This window comes from Patagioenas fasciata, chromosome 2 (genome assembly GCF_037038585.1).
Source record: "Patagioenas fasciata isolate bPatFas1 chromosome 2, bPatFas1.hap1, whole genome shotgun sequence".
Classification (NCBI taxonomy): Eukaryota; Metazoa; Chordata; class Aves; order Columbiformes; family Columbidae; genus Patagioenas; species Patagioenas fasciata.
In genome coordinates, this window is record NC_092521.1 from 127,518,220 (window position 1) to 127,534,040 (window position 15,821).

The 15,821-nt window shown below is 35.4% G+C and overlaps 1 protein-coding gene across 1 annotated transcript in view; it reads left to right on the plus strand.

The window, feature by feature from the left end:
• The window catches only part of NEK10 (NIMA related kinase 10), a 93,941-nt gene that overhangs the window by 19,788 nt on the left and 58,332 nt on the right, over window positions 1–15,821 (plus strand). Inside the window, exons 15-22 of the mRNA XM_065831514.2 lie at window positions 244–308; window positions 1,696–1,798; window positions 1,910–2,038; window positions 2,569–2,706; window positions 3,390–3,435; window positions 3,861–3,982; window positions 4,174–4,276; window positions 11,072–11,147. Of these exons, the coding sequence (XP_065687586.1) occupies window positions 244–308; window positions 1,696–1,798; window positions 1,910–2,038; window positions 2,569–2,706; window positions 3,390–3,435; window positions 3,861–3,982; window positions 4,174–4,276; window positions 11,072–11,147 (782 nt within the window). The remainder of the gene's footprint in view (window positions 1–243; window positions 309–1,695; window positions 1,799–1,909; window positions 2,039–2,568; window positions 2,707–3,389; window positions 3,436–3,860; window positions 3,983–4,173; window positions 4,277–11,071; window positions 11,148–15,821) is intronic.

Genomic DNA, 15,821 nt, shown 5'->3' on the forward strand with positions numbered 1-15,821 from the left:
GCACACTTTATTTTTACTTTTTTTTTTTTTTTAAATCCTAAATGGCCCTGGCTGCTTTTAAAATACAGGAAGAACTTTATGTATTTTTACCCTCTTCATTATCAGGCTAATAAGGTTATCTACTAGTCATTTAAGTAGAAAACATACCAATGTATAAAGTCAAGAGGAATCCTTGATGTTTATCAGTGGCTTTTCCATTTGTGTATAAATTTGTCATTAATTTAAGTATTTTTCCTGCTGTAGTGTTATGCTTTCAGAGCTCTGAGATTTCTCTTCAGTATGGAAAGAAATCGACATATCTTTAAAAGGTATGTTAACAAAATGTTTTGTGAAACCCCTTTAGGACTGCTTTCAAAAGTTGTAAGTCCAATCAGAAAGACCTGGGTTTTGAAATGTTATTTATTTTCAGCAAATAAAAATAGTAACGGGCAACCTCTGTCCTGTCTGCCACTAGAGACAGCCATTCCTGTATTGCATCAGTGCAAGATTCAGATGTTTAGTGTGCAGACTTCCATTGTATTCATGCAGGACACCCTAACTTTGTAGGGGTTCATCCTCCTCCACGAATCAACATTTAAAATGTGTTGAGGATAGATCTGATACTGTTGGAGATAAACCATACTTTTATCCTGAAGATTAGCAGATGCAAGTTACAGCTGTGGATAGCAGCAAGTGACTGGGAGCAGTAAATTTTTTCTCTCAGCCTTCCACTCTTTCACATGGGAATGACTTTGCATCAAGCCGGTTTACTTAGGAGTGTTGCTGAAATGTTTGGATCAATAAGGAGAAAATGTGTTTAATCAGTCACCCATTTTTATTAGTAAATATGACAGTTTCATCAGGTTGGCTACAAAGGCCATGTAAAACCTAGCGCTTTGGTTTGTGGGATTAGGATGGTAATCAGACTGCCTAGTGGGGTCTACCTATCAGTGGTGTTTCTCTATGATTTTATTCTGCATCATAAATTACTAGAATTCTAAATGTAACACTTGTGTTACTTTTAAAAAGAGGATTTTGTACTGAATTGGCCCCAGTTTGTAATGAATGTTCATGGTTGGTTTCAAATTTAGAAAGTGATACATCTGGCCTGATTTACTGTCTTTCATATTTCTCCAAATGCCATAATTTTCTGTATTTCTGCTTCTGCCTGAACTTTAAAAAGAAGCAAACCTTCAGCTAAGCAAGTCACTAATCAAATATTGTGTAATATATGTTAGCTTTTGCTTTTTTCAGCCCTTTTCTTCTTTAAGAATAGACTACTTGGACAAAAATTCTAAGATGTGTGTCTTGATTCTTTAGATGCGGACAGATGTTAATCCTGTCATTTAATGCATTACAAGAAGGAACTCAGATAAGTTGACAAGCATAATATAAAGTACTATAAAAAAAAAGGGAAAATGACTGGAAACTTAGGAGGTACATTGATTTTAAAGAGGCTTATACTTGTTTAGACAACTGGTATTTATATTAATATCCAGCCCATAGAGGCTGAAGTCTGACTTTTGAAAGGTCCTTTAACTCCTATGTAGGTAGTGTTGGAGGGTTAATATCTAAACAGATTAGTGAAAAATAAGTGTATTATTTACCAGGTTCAAAAGTAAGTTGTAATAATAAACATTGAGAAGTTTCTGCTGTAGACTAATAGCTAATGTGTGCCACTCTTTCTAAACTGTACCAACATTTAAACCTTTGTAGACTTTTCCCTACTGACTTGTTTGAAACCTTCATTGATATTGGACACTATGTGCGTGATATCAGTGCATATGAAGAGTTGGTGACAAAGCTAAATTTATTAAAGGTAAGCAAAAACCTTCATAGCATTAAGAAGCTGTATTCTTTGCACATTCTTCACATAAGAAAGGCACAAAATATTTTATATTTATTTATTTGTCATTTAATTTATAACCAGGAGGATGAATTGAAGCAAATTGCTGAAAGTATCAAGAGCATGAATCAGAATAAGACACCTACAAAACATATAGGCAATTATGCAATTTTAGAGCACCTTGGCAGTGGAGCTTTTGGAAGCGTATATAAGGTAAACTTCCCTTTTGGTATTAATTTACAGATTTGAGGGGAGGCTTCATGAAGAGGGCCTAGTACCTATTTTAGCCACTGCCATCCTTTGAATTTCAGAAGGAGAATGCAGGTGTGAAAAGGCCTTTATGGATCTGGGCATGTTGTTAGTATTTGCTGTGTTTTTGTTTATCCCTGCTTGTATTTATAAGACTGACCAGTGTATCTCTTAGGTTTTCTACTTTTACTTTAATCCCTTTCCACAAACAGCATTTCTGTCCGTTGTGAAGGCTAACAAATCTGTGTAAAACCACTGAAATTCAAGCATATTTTATCTGAAAAGCAACACTGGGCACAGATAACGCTACTTCAAACACTGTGGCAAGTTTGGCAGTCTACTGCTAACCTGCATTGTGGGGCTCCAGTTCTTTTGACTAATCACATCATACAGAGGAGCAGCTATGATTCTGATAACTACTTTGATAGCCATAATAATATCCTTTCTCTCCACACCCTATATTAATTTTACAAGAGTTTTATCTTTTTTTGTAGGTTAGAAAACATAATGGACAAAATCTCCTGGCAATGAAAGAAGTCAATTTACGCAATCCAGCATTTGGAAAGGACAAAAAAGACAGAGAAAGTAGCGTGAAGAACATTGTCTCCGAATTAGCCATCATTAAAGAGCAGGTATGTCTCAGGGACTCTAGTTTCATGTATGGGCTCTCTGCTTTTAGCACAGTTAACTCTGACTTCTCATATAGCAGGGTGTCCAGCTGCTGATACTATTATTTTTTTTCTGATCGGTACAATTACTGGCCCATGTTACCTGACTGCTCTCAATGTTGAAAACCTTCTTACTGTACTGTTAGCAGCACTGCAAAGTCTTGTTACTAAAGATTCTTACTTTCTGTGTTAGCAGTATTTGAACTTTTTTCAGAGGTTCAGTAAATTAAGATTGTGATAGAAAACTGATGAGATTTTGTTCCATTTAATGAGTTCTTGGATTTAAAATACAGTGAGAAGATAGTCTTTTTGTAATTGAAAATAAAAAACCCCCAGACTGATCATTAGTGTTTTTAGGCTGAGAAAGCAAATACTTTGATGCAGGTGTAATTGCCTGTTTTCAAACTTCATTTGCTTTATTTCAGTAATTAAGGGGAGAGTAGATCGGAATCACGTTGCATTTTCCTCCTGGTTGCTCCAGTGAAGCGCAACACTTCTCTGTGTTTGGAGTAGCAGCAAAGGTCCACTGCACTGCACTCCATAAGCCAGTTTGTGGAATCTTTCCTTCCAATGTGTAGCTAAACATTATAAGTACTGTGCCACCAGTTTAACTATTCTAAATGCCTGAATTTCCTTCCTCATTGTAGCTTTATCATCCGAATGTTGTACGGTATTATAGAACCTTCTTGGAAAGTAAGTATAAATGCGGAAAATTAAAACATTTTACGTAATGAAGAAGTAGAAATACATAATAAAAGCACATCTTGGAGGGAGTGTGTCAAATTTGAGCAATAAATGGTAATATTTTCTTTGAGAACTGCTACAGTTCAGACAGTCTTATATTCCTTTAAAATTGAAAAAAAAATGGTGAGTAATAATATTTATAATTGTTTATCTGTCAGTAAACCTAGATGCAATGTAAGCATGTAGAAAGCATAATTGTCAAAACCAGAATAACAAGGAATAGAAGTATGATTAAAATGTATTTGTCTGTACAAATAAGTTTTTAAAAAGTAAAAAACAACAGCTTTAAAAAGATATTTTAGCCTCAAATACTCTGTTTTTTAACACATTCTGGATAAATGTAATGTTTTATTAATTAATCTTCTTTTATGTAGATGACAGATTGTACATAGTCATGGAGCTTCTAGAGGGAGTGCCATTGGGAGAACACTTCAACTCTTTGAAGGAAAAGCAACAACAGTTTACAGAAGAAAGAATATGGCATATATTTATCCAAGTAAGGACCTCCTTTTTTTTGTTGTTGTTGCCAGGACTTTCCTGCTTGTAATTAGTAGCACCATTTATGTTTGTTAGGCTAATAAATAACAAGGAATGTTTATTATATCACGCACTAATATCAGATATGAATTTAATTTTATGTGGTTGTAATTAAGAATCTTTGTAAGGCTTCTTCTGTTTGTTTTTAAGCTTTGTCTAGCTCTTCGTTATTTGCATAAAGAGAAAAGGATTGTTCATCGAGATCTCACTCCGAACAATGTCATGCTGGGGGATAAAGACAAAGTTACAATTAGTAAGTAGAGCTACTTGAACAGACCTTGCAATGATGTATGTGAGTAGAATTTCTTTACTGAAACTCTCAGGTTTCAGATTCCTGGGTATTGGTCACCATATTTGAAAGCTAGTAAATTATTGCATTAATACACTGTTGTGTAAAAGAATTGCTAATGGAAATTTTGTGATTATTGCCACCAGATGTCATCAGCCATGACTATGTTTTTTGCAGCTAGATATGTCAAATATTACGAAGGAGACTATTTTGCCCTATAAAAAATTGGACTATAGTTATCCATCAAGACTTGCTTTTATTTAAATCAGCAAGAATATCAAGATAACCAGATTAGATAACAAGTGCTAATGAACATGCGAAGTACAACAGCAATCTGTTCTATTCCAGTTCTACTGTATAATTGTTTAGTACCCATCAGTTGTTCCCAGTGATCAGAGGCATTGAGGTGCTACTCGTCTAAGCCTGCAGTAGCGAATATTCATTATCTCCAGGAGAAAGGAGCCTGGATAGGCTTTGAAAGCAGTGTATGTCTGAACAGTACTCCAAAATATGACAAAGTTCTAGTTTTTGAACGAATTAATACAACCTGGGAAACACAGAAATCCTTACAAGTAATGAAGATACTGTAGTTTTTAAAGTTTTCAAAGAAATACTATGTGCTATTATATCCCTGGGGTTGTTTAGTCTGGAGAAGAGGAGGCTTAGAGGTGACCTCACCACTCTCTGTAACTACTTGAAGAGAAGTTATAGCCAGGTGGGGATTGGTCTCTTCTCCCAGGCAGTTAGCAATAGGACAAGGGGGCATGGGCTTAAACTCTGCCAGGGGAAATTTAGGCTGGGTATTAGAAAGAAATTCTTTATGGAGAGAGTGATCAGGCATTGGAATGGCCTGCCCAGGGAGGTGGTGGACTCACCATCCCTGGAGGTTTTTGAACTGAGACTGGACATGGCACTTAGTGCCATGATCTAGTAAATGGACTGAAGTTGAACCAAGGGGTGGACTTGAGCATCTCTGAGGTCTTTTCCAACCCAGTAGATTCTGTGATTCTGTGATCTTACTGCTCATGATACAGAGCTAAATAAATAGTGTGAATACTGCAGAAATGTTGTAAGAAGTCTTGATGGAAAAAAATCAATCTCTCTTCTTTAAAAATAACAGGGAAGTGCAGGCATACGCACGCACCCAACCACAAAACAGTTGATTTTGTAGTAAATATTTATACCTGATGGTGTGCATATAATTTAATAATGCATGAATTTAAGTATTTGCTAAAAAACTCTAATTTTTAGTAATGATATAGTTTTGAAAGATGGTGATTTATCAGAACATTTGTCCCTGAGTAATGAAAAGAAATATTCAGAATATTATTGTAAAGGAAAGTATAATGTAGTTATATTTTATATCAACATACTGCCACTGAGGGGCACTCTTGCCTTAATTTCACACTTTTATTTAACACCTTTGCCTTACTTCTGGTCCAATCTAGATAAATAGAAGTGTAAATGTACTTTCAAAGGTAAACTCAATATTGCCTGTGAAAAGCATTGATATTTCTGTCAAAGTTTTACAGGAGTTGAGGAAAACTGGAAGAACTGAAACTTATTTTGATCATTTCTATAGTGATTGGTTCAAAACTATTGTAATACTTAAAGACTTGCTTTATTTAGTCCTTTAATTAGTACCAGTGTATATTGAATTTTTGGAGGGAGCTGAAGACCTTTTATCTATTTTACTGAACCTTGTTGTTTTACAACCTTAATGGAATTAAGAATAATTTACTTTCTTTCTGGTTATAGTAAATATGTACTGTATTGGTGCATGCTGTGTTATTATACCTAATTCATAAATTCCTTGTATGGCAAAAACTGGAGCATTTGTGATCTTGATAATTATATCTCTCAGTATTTGTGGATAAGTGTAATATCCATTTGAGAATTTAAAGTGGTTTTAGATGAAAGTTAATACAAAATGTCAGATGAATGTGGAAGCATATGCTCAAATACTGAGAGATCTTAAATGTACCTCTGCAGTGAATTTGATCTGTCAGCTTTTATAAAATGTGAGGGTCTTCTCTAAGATCTGCTCCTGAAGAGAGAGAGTTCAATTTTCTGGAGTCTTTCAAATCTCAAAACTGGCCTTTGATGGTCCAAGTTATTTTGTTTCATAAAAGAAGCTTGTGTTCTGGGACTCACAGGTAGGAGTTTCTCACCCTGTATGTGAGAACTGAGCCACTTGTTCTAAATCCAATGAAGGTGTCTCATACAGTTTCTGAGTTTACGTTGTTTGAAAAGGAACGGAGTGCACAGTTCGGGAGAAGTTCTCACCTTGCTGTCAGCACAGACAAAAAAAAAATCCAGACCTGCTAAAGAATGATGCTTACATGTCCTGAAGTCAGAGAAATTCCTACATACAGGTGGCCTTTGTAGCACAATTCCAGCAGAACCTGGTAGGCAGTGCCCAATAATGAGATGTGACTGAAAACTGGAATTCATACAGGCAGAGAACTCCACAACCAGCCTGGCACAATATAAGATTAGGCTATAAGGTCTCCCCTAGAGATGGTCTCTAAGTGTCATCTCTATAGGTTCTACTGAAAAAAGAATGCTTGAGGTAATAGTAGGAATAATTTTTTAATCTGTATGGTCGCACTGTATTGTCTTTTTCTTTAATAGTGAATGTGCTTAAACACTGTCTTTATCCAGGTCCTTGTTTATTGTTTTATTTTTTAAATTATGCAAGGTACAAATAAAAGTTCAAACCCAAGAGGTGCTTCTAATGTGAAGATTATGTAAATTCCTTTGTGTTTCCCATGACATCTTAGGCACATGTCAATTAAATCTGAACAATCCCTTTTTTTTTTTTTTTCAGGCTCTTTTAATTCATATGTTGTTGAAAACAGACATTTACAATCTGATCCTAGCCAGGCTAGTGGTAATAGAAGATCTATGTTTCTGACTGTAGAGAACTCTAAGCATGCTGTTGTTATGTAGTCACTGGAACTGCCCACCTTACTCATTTGTTCTGTTTCATCTCTGATGTAAATTTGATGGGAAGGGGGCCATAACTAACACCTCTTACATGTTGGTACAGCATTTAATCATAAATGATTGAGCTGCAAAAGCTATGAAAATATAAATATTAAAGCACGCTAACCTGCAATTTCATAAAACATCTCACTCTGAATTGGTAGAAAAGTGTTACTGAAATTGTACATGTCTGGTGCAGGTTGAATGTCTGATTTATAAATTCTGGCCAAAAAAAAAAAAAAAGTACAATTTTAGGCACAGCTCAAATGAAAGTTGTTTTGTATAGCGTTTTAGAGATCCATTGAACCAATATTATCTGTGGCTCTCAGTTTAATCTGCCCAGCATTTTCATATAAGACACTGAGAAGTTACAGTTTTCTGAATTTGAAATGTGTATCTGCTTTTATTGCAGCTATATTTTTCTGCAGCTGTATTTTGTTTCTAGCACAGCACATTTCTATCTAGAGCTCCATAGCTTCATCTGTTTGTAGGACAAAACAGGAGATTCTGTAGATCATCACCATTCCTCTCAGTGTCTACTTGCACCAAGGTTTAGATCTTGACAGTCAAAGAGGCCCATATAGAATCATTTTGATACCTTTTGGATCTGATGTCAAGGAGAATTGTGAAGGGTCCTGTGGCTTTTTGGGTTGCACGCTCTGTTTAATGTTTAGTACACACGATGCATTAGCAGCAGAAAGGATCTATATGGAAGTAAAACCTAGTATTATATAGCAGCAGAATACTAGTTTTGAGACAACTCACCTATCTGGTATAATTCTAATCAGAGCAGGTAGCCATGAAGTGTCAGAATGCTGAAGCAAATGAGACTTGAAAAGTTCCAATAGTTGCTGGATGTTGGAAGAAAGCTACTTGTTAGTTGTGTAATTCAGAATACTTGCTTGTTGTCTGCACTTTTAAAAAGTCCTGTCGGTCTTGATACTGTGCTGTGCCCAAAGAAGCAGTGGCCATGAGTGTTAGTCACTACTTTTCAGAGAGACTTGGATTAGTGACAGTGTTTTTGCGGTTTATGTAGCTGATTTAACCAGTCCTCAGTATCAGAACTGCTGCTGTTCGTACTAAGATTCAAAGAAATGTTTGTAGTGCTTCATTTTCAAAGTTAATAGGCTGAGTGGAATTTTCCATTTGTTTGTGTTCACTCGAGCTTTCTGGGCACAATTGGTAGATTAATAACACAATCGCATCTCTTTTTACAAATTACAGTTCTAGATGTGGGTCAGTGCTAATATTCTTAGTGCAGAAGTTACCAGTTTCACAAAGCTGACAGATGGTAGACTGAGTTTGTGAAACGTTGATATTAGCACATAGAAAGGAGAATGGTAGAATAGCTAGAAAGGTGTATTTGCAAATGATGAGAAATTAATTCTGTTCCCATTTCCGTGTTGATGGAAAAGAGTAAAATAAGTATGTAGTACTGTTGATTGAATTGCAGATTGTCTTGATTTTAGGATATGCTTTCATGGAAAATACAATTAAAGTTCTATTTTTATCTTCCAGATCACTGTAACTCAGTAAGTTGCTGACAAACTTCCTTGATTACAGTTGCTCTCATAATTCCCTTCCATCTTCTAAAAGACATACTGCTGTGGTGTGAAGCCTTTTCAGGAAATTGCCAGATATGAATTGTCACAATGAGTCCTCATTTATCAAGCCTCAGTTCACAGCTGAAACAGTGAATTACCAGTTAATAGGGGTCATCTTTATATTTGGTGATATCTTCATTTAATGGCATGGAAGGCAGGCCTCTCACAGTTCTCAGAAATTATTTCATTTGTTTGTTAGTTATAGTAGCAACTTTTGGCATCAAATATCAAACAAAGAAACCTGGAGTATTAAAAGCTGTAGACTAATTTATAAGCTGCAGACAGATGCCTAAATAAATTAAAAGAAGCCATTTCACTAGTTCAAGGCAGTTCAACGTTCGACAGTTCCTTTTCATTCAATTCTGTATTATGGTCTTGAAAAAGCATTTATGTTTAATGTAAAGCTGATTGTCCTGTGCTTTACATTCCTGAGGTCTGGCAGCACCAGTCATATTTAGGAGCTTCTTGCTGGTGTCAAGATAGTTTAGCAGAATTTGGAGGCAGTTATTGCCTGTGAAATAGATTGTTTTTTTTTTTTTTCCCCCTGTTTCTGAAGACCTGAGCCTAAAAGGAAGAGAATACATTTACTCTATGTGGCTGATTTTTCCCTTGTCTTTTTTTTCCCCCCAGGTAATCACTAATGTTATATTAAAATAGACTACTTCTTCCAGAACAGATACGTACAGCTCTTCTCTTTCCTAATGCTTTCAAGCACCAGGAACTGAATTTATTGATCTATGTAATGTCTTAATACTCGCTCTTTATAGAATATTATGTGAAGGATTCCAAAGGAGGGAGTTCAGAATGATTCATCCCAATTAATTCAGGGAAGAATCAACATTGCCAAAACCTCTGGTCATTTTGGGATTAACATTCCCTGGAGTGAACTGCTTGAGGACTGCCTTAACTCAAGGACAAAAGCGAGGCCTCTCAGTGATCCTGTTAATTTCGCATTCTTCCCACTTATATTTCCTAAGCACTGCAGAGCTAGTCCTTCTTTGAACATTTTGTTCAAAGAAAAATGATCTGTGGTCTGGGTACCTAGATTTGGCTTTCTTATCAAAGGCCTTTTCTGAATAAGAGATCTACTCCTTTTCAGACTCTTGAGGCTCATACTGAGGAAGATTCAACAAAAACTGATTTCTCTTACCTGTGTTTTCTGGGTGGTTGTTGTTTGTGGCTTTTTGGTTGTTTGTTTAGTTTTGTGTGTGTGTGGTTTTTTTTTAATGAGTAGAGACATTTTCAATTAAACTTTATGAACTGTCTCGCTCTAAAAACTGTTGGAGTGGGCATGCTATGAGCTCTGTCCAAGTAGAAAAGGAGTTTTAAAATATTTTAAACAATATTATATACTGCACAAAACTTCCTACTTCTGAAGTAGTAATACAATACAGAATTTATTTAAAGACTTTAACAAGTACAATTATTTTCTCGTGCTCTCTGTGCTTGGATGTAATAAAGTGCAATGCATTGTTATGTTGAGGCAGCAGTGGAGTATTAAATTGAAAAAAAAAACCAACTTGAACTGTTTGCATGGAACTTAGATTTAAAAAATGATCTCTAAAGATTGTGTATGACAATTTTGTGGAAGACTACCTGATAATTTCACAAAAAGCATTTACATTAACATAATTGCATGATCTTCTAAATCTACAGCTTTTGTCACAATGTAAAGCTAAGATTCACCATGGTTTCTTACCAAATGCAGTCTTTGAACATGAACTATTAAGATATTAGACTCCCTTGTATCCTTTGAAATTAAATTTCTGAGAAAGTCCACCCTTCCCAGCTATCATAATGGAAAACTAAATAATTACTAACTTCATTACATTACTTTTTCCATCAATTTGGGCAATGGATCACTACTTATTAGGTACTTACCATTGCCATGCAGCTGATTTGAGTATATTAATAGAAACCTGACACTGGTCACGTAGTCTGGATTGAAAGCATTTTTCAAGCTGGTAGGCCTGATTCAAACAGAAGTTGTTGATTCATGTGGAGATGGGAGGAAAGTACGGTCTCGTACTGCAAAATGTAAAAGTTTAAAAACAAGCCAAACCCTCCCTTGCACCTTCCCCAACTTTTTCAGCTGTTGTGAACCAGCACTGATTGTCATCCAAATAGGGTGGCTATTGACACATGAATTCTTTTTTCTTTATTGTAGCTGATTTTGGGCTTGCAAAGCAAAAGCAAGAAAACAGCAAACTTGCATCAGTAGTGGGAACCATTCTGTACTCATGGTAAGTGTTGCCTGTTCTTGCATATGACAGTTCCTGTGGGTTGATGCAAAACTGAAACAACTGCAGTTGTGTAGCAATTTTTTCATCTAACTGTGTCCTTAAAGATAAAGAAATGGGTTTTTCAGCTATAAAAAGATAAATGTAAACAATATACATTAATTTTAATGGCTTTTAATGTAATCGTGGCTTCAGCATTCAGTTAAATTGTATGTGTGGACAACTTACCTCCTGAAAAATATTTGAAGTTGGTGCTAGTGGATTTATTTTGGATCTGTAAGCATTTGGTTTTAGTAACTGAACTGAAAGAATATCTTCTAAAGTTCGAAATTTTCAAATGTGCAAAAACATGACACAGATTCTTTGTGATTTAAGCTTAGTAAACCCATCCATGACTGCTGTAAAATTTTGCCGCAGACAACACACTATTCAGTCTGCTGAATGAGCAGACTGCTGAATGAACATCCCATTTGTGAGAAAGACAAAGCGAGGAACCATATTGCATTAAATCGTGGTACCAATAAAACTATGTCGTTCCTTGGTTACTACTGATTTGTGTTTTGTTTTCTCAAGAGCATGGAATAAAAAGCATTTCCTATCCAAAAGGTTCCCCTCAATATGTAAACAGTGTATGTAAGTGAGGGCATTATATGCATGTCAGATTCTCTTAAACAACAGTAATTGTGGGTTGGACAGAGTATTGATTTTTGTGTTGCACAATGTATAAATAACAAACACACCTGTTAATTCAGGTCACTGTATTACGAACAAAAGTGAGCAAATGCAATCTGAGTAAAAATCTAAATTGTGGAAAGCACAAGATCAATATTAATCTAATAGCAGTTGATACGTTTTGGGCTTGCCATTTAAGCTGATAATTTCTGTTAATGGAAATGCTAACATCAGAAAACAATTAAGGAATTTCTAATCTGTGTCACAGTTCTGGATCTCTCTCTTCATTTGCAAAATCATTGGTTAAACTTTGCCTACTCTAACTACTGCTTTGTTAAGGAAATAAGTTTACAATATGTTCAGCTGAAGCCTTGCAAATCCAAATATTCCTCAGTCAGGCGTGGGGTTGTTCTTTGCAACACCTTTTTACATACAGCTGCTGTTCTCTTTCTTGAGGGTCACGCTGTTGCTCCTACTCAGTGTTCAGCATTCTGAGGTCAGAAGTTTGTTTTTCTCCTTTTAAGGACTTTCTGGTGCTTTTGTTCCCATTGCTATAAATTGCCAATTCCGGCTCCTGTAAATACAGCAAAGTTTATTTGGTATATTGAATAGAAAAAGAAAATCACAAGGAATGGCACATTAAACCTAAGAATGTTGCACAGCATGCGTTCTGTAATATTGTTTTCTGTTTTCATCAGAATTTTTAATTTACAAAATACATGCCCATAAGGAGAAAAACCTAACAGAAGATTGTATCCTAAGAACAACTGGAGGTGGTTTTGTCCTAGATTTCATTTAAGATCACTGCACAGGCTGGGGCACTGACAGGATCTTTTGCGGAAGTCTACAGGTCTTTTTGATGTCAGTCTTCTTCAATCTTCTTTTCTGCTTTGGTCACCACGTGTGATGACCATAACCTGCCAGAACACTTGGCCTGCATGCTTGTAATAAGTAATTAAAGGTTTCAAGCTATCAGGGAAGCTACTGATGGCTCTTCTGAATTAAGAGGGGCAGTCAATAACTCAGGCATTTGGCAATTGAATATAATTTGTGTTGCTGCTTTTGAAATTGTTACTTGTGATTTCCTAGTGCCAGAGTGATAATGATTGACACTTAATCCCTAGAAATCACTAAATCCTAAAAGGGCTTCAAAAGTGAGTCCCTGTAATGTGTTAAATATTCAAGCCCCATACCTTAAAGACTAATGCGTATGCTGCTACTTAGTGAGCGAAAGTAAGGTGATTGCAAGTTTGCCTTAATTGGTTTTCCAAATACCCCTGAAGCAGAGCACCATCTGTGAGTGATACTTGGGGTAGTTAAGTGTAGTAAGAGTATGGTGTAACTGGTTATGTGCCATGTTTTTCAGGTCCTCTGAAGTAATTGATTTGTTTTGTTCAGTTATAACTTGGCAGAGAAGTTGTTGATGGGAACTTGTTGTGCTCTTTTAAACAGCAGTTACCAGTGGAGTGTCTCTGCAAGTCTTTAGAAGTGTCAGGTTCCAAACTGTGTCCCAGTGGCACTCAGGATCACTAAGTTGTATTGTCACTTATTTTTTTCCCCTCTTTGGTTCTGTCACTGTGTTTGGGTCTTTGCTTATTTTATAGGAAATTTTTATTTGACAGTAGTGTTCTGTAGGTTTATATACACTTTTTTTTAAAAAAAATGTTTTCTTATACTGTATTTATTATTATTCTCATACCCTGTCTTCATACATTGAAGTTCACGTCAGAACTAGGATTCTGGCCGTTCTTTTTCTACCTCTTTGTCTCACTATTTAGATGTAGGCACAAGGATAAAATGTCACTTACATGTTGAAGTGTTGCAGTAAGTGGTCTTTTGGGACATTACCTGTCAGTTCTACTCCACAGGCAAAATCATGGGAGCAACAATCCTTGCCTGTCTGCAGTCAGAAGAGAGAACAAGGACTCAGTACTGATGTCTTTGTATTTAAAACGTATGCTTCAGTAATATTTAAAATGACAGGCTAAAACATTAAAGTCTTTCCAATGTCATAATAATTTAATAATGTTAAAAAAGGCTTTGCAAACAGCTGAATGCACTGGATGCCACCTTTGATGTACTTGGCTAGTACTGTGCGTGATGGGGCTTTTTGATATAGGAACCTGTACATAAGGAATGAGGTGAACTGATTGTTTTAACACAAGTCATGAAGGAGAAGCCAGAGCCTACAGACTTAATCAGTGCCTGCACTAGATTTTTTGTGGGTTTGCTTGCATGTTTTAAGTAGAAGGGCTATAAAATAATCAAAATACTGGGAATGTGTATCTACAAAGAGCAGCAATACTAGCTCCTGCACAAGGAGAAAAGGAAAGGAGGAAGAGAAAGAGCTGTGAGGCAGGATTGTCATTTTAGAATGGCAGAAATTGCTTTCTTCTGAATTGATGGGTAATATTTCTGAGTAGTTTGAGATGTAACCCACCATTCTTGGGGCAGACACTATAGTACAGATACAAAATAATAAATGGCAAAAGTAGTGTCTGATGCTTATTGTTTGAATTTGACTATGCAGCATTATGCAGAGTGGTTCAAACAAAAATATATCACTAAATGTACCAAACACGTTTGGTTTTCGGCTTGGTTGAATCAGTTTACTAATACAATTTTTTAAAAGCTGCCTCATCATAAAATAATGGCAGACACTCTTTTATGTTTAGAGAGGGAGTTATATAATTATGCTTTGTAATTGTGGTGGTTTAAATTCTGCTTCATACTAGGTTTTATTCTACTTTCATACTCAATACATTCCTTTTAATTGGTTGTCCTTGAATTAAGAAATTCAGCAATGTGTATGTTTAGAATACCAAATGTATTAAATGGATGTGTTTACACTTAATACATTAAAAACTGAGAAAAAGACTGCTTTAGGGAATTGATAATGAATTCTGAAGACTTCTTCCAGCTCATAAGTCACCAGAAACAATCTGCTTCAAGTTAGTAGTGACAATCTTAATTATCCTGCTGTCTTGAAGGCCTTCCTAGAAGACACAGAGCAAATTGTACATGGTTATAGAGAATGATGTTTGCTTTCATGTGTACCTGCCATTTCTTAGTTTCACAAAAAGAATTGTAACTTATGAAGGGGGCATACTGACAACAGATCAAGAGTTGTAAGTAAAACTTAACAGAGTCATGGTTGCGATAATTGCTTTTGTAATTGTAGATGTATATAGAAATTTTAGAAAAACTCTGGGAAATGAAGTATATTTTGAGACTGTGATGAATCCCGTCATAATTCCTTGAGAACTTAACTGATCTTAAAAAGCTGTTGGGAAACTGGAGAAGACAATTCAGGTATCATTAAGAAGCAGCTGAGAATGCTCCACATTAGTTGACTAACTTGAATCTTTCTGAAACTTAATTGTTCAGAACAATGTTATGTAAGATTTGACTTTTTGTGCTGAAGTTGAAGTGTTTTCTTTTTGTGGTGTTTTAAGGAAAATAAAAATAGAAATATAGATGTGATAATTTTATAGACTCCAGGATGGATTGAAACTGCTGTTCTACCAACATAACGGATAATAAACCAACAATGTACTTCTTGGAAATAATTATTTCTGTAGAACTTGTATAACAATTTTTAATGCATATTAATTATGTTTTTTCCCCTCAATGGCTTAAGATTTCTAATTTATAATCCCTTTAGATCAGATAATAATAGTGATTGAATGCTTTTTATTAGAATAAGATTAGTAATTTCATCAAACTAATTTAGGAGTTTGTAAATGTCTTATAGTCCAGTGTTACTGGTATTTGTTTGATAGAATTACTCTTTTTTTTAGTTTTTCTTTTAAGTAATGTCAAATGAGAGACATTTACATGAACTGTGTTACTTTGACATCTGAACTACAGGAACTTGGAATACTTTTGATGGTGGTGTTTTTTTTTTTTTTTTTTTGTTGTGTGTGTGGTTGTTGTTCTCTATCTTATGTATCAGCTGTATTGGTATCTTGGCAGATGCCTACTATTTCTAGATTTTAACTGTTT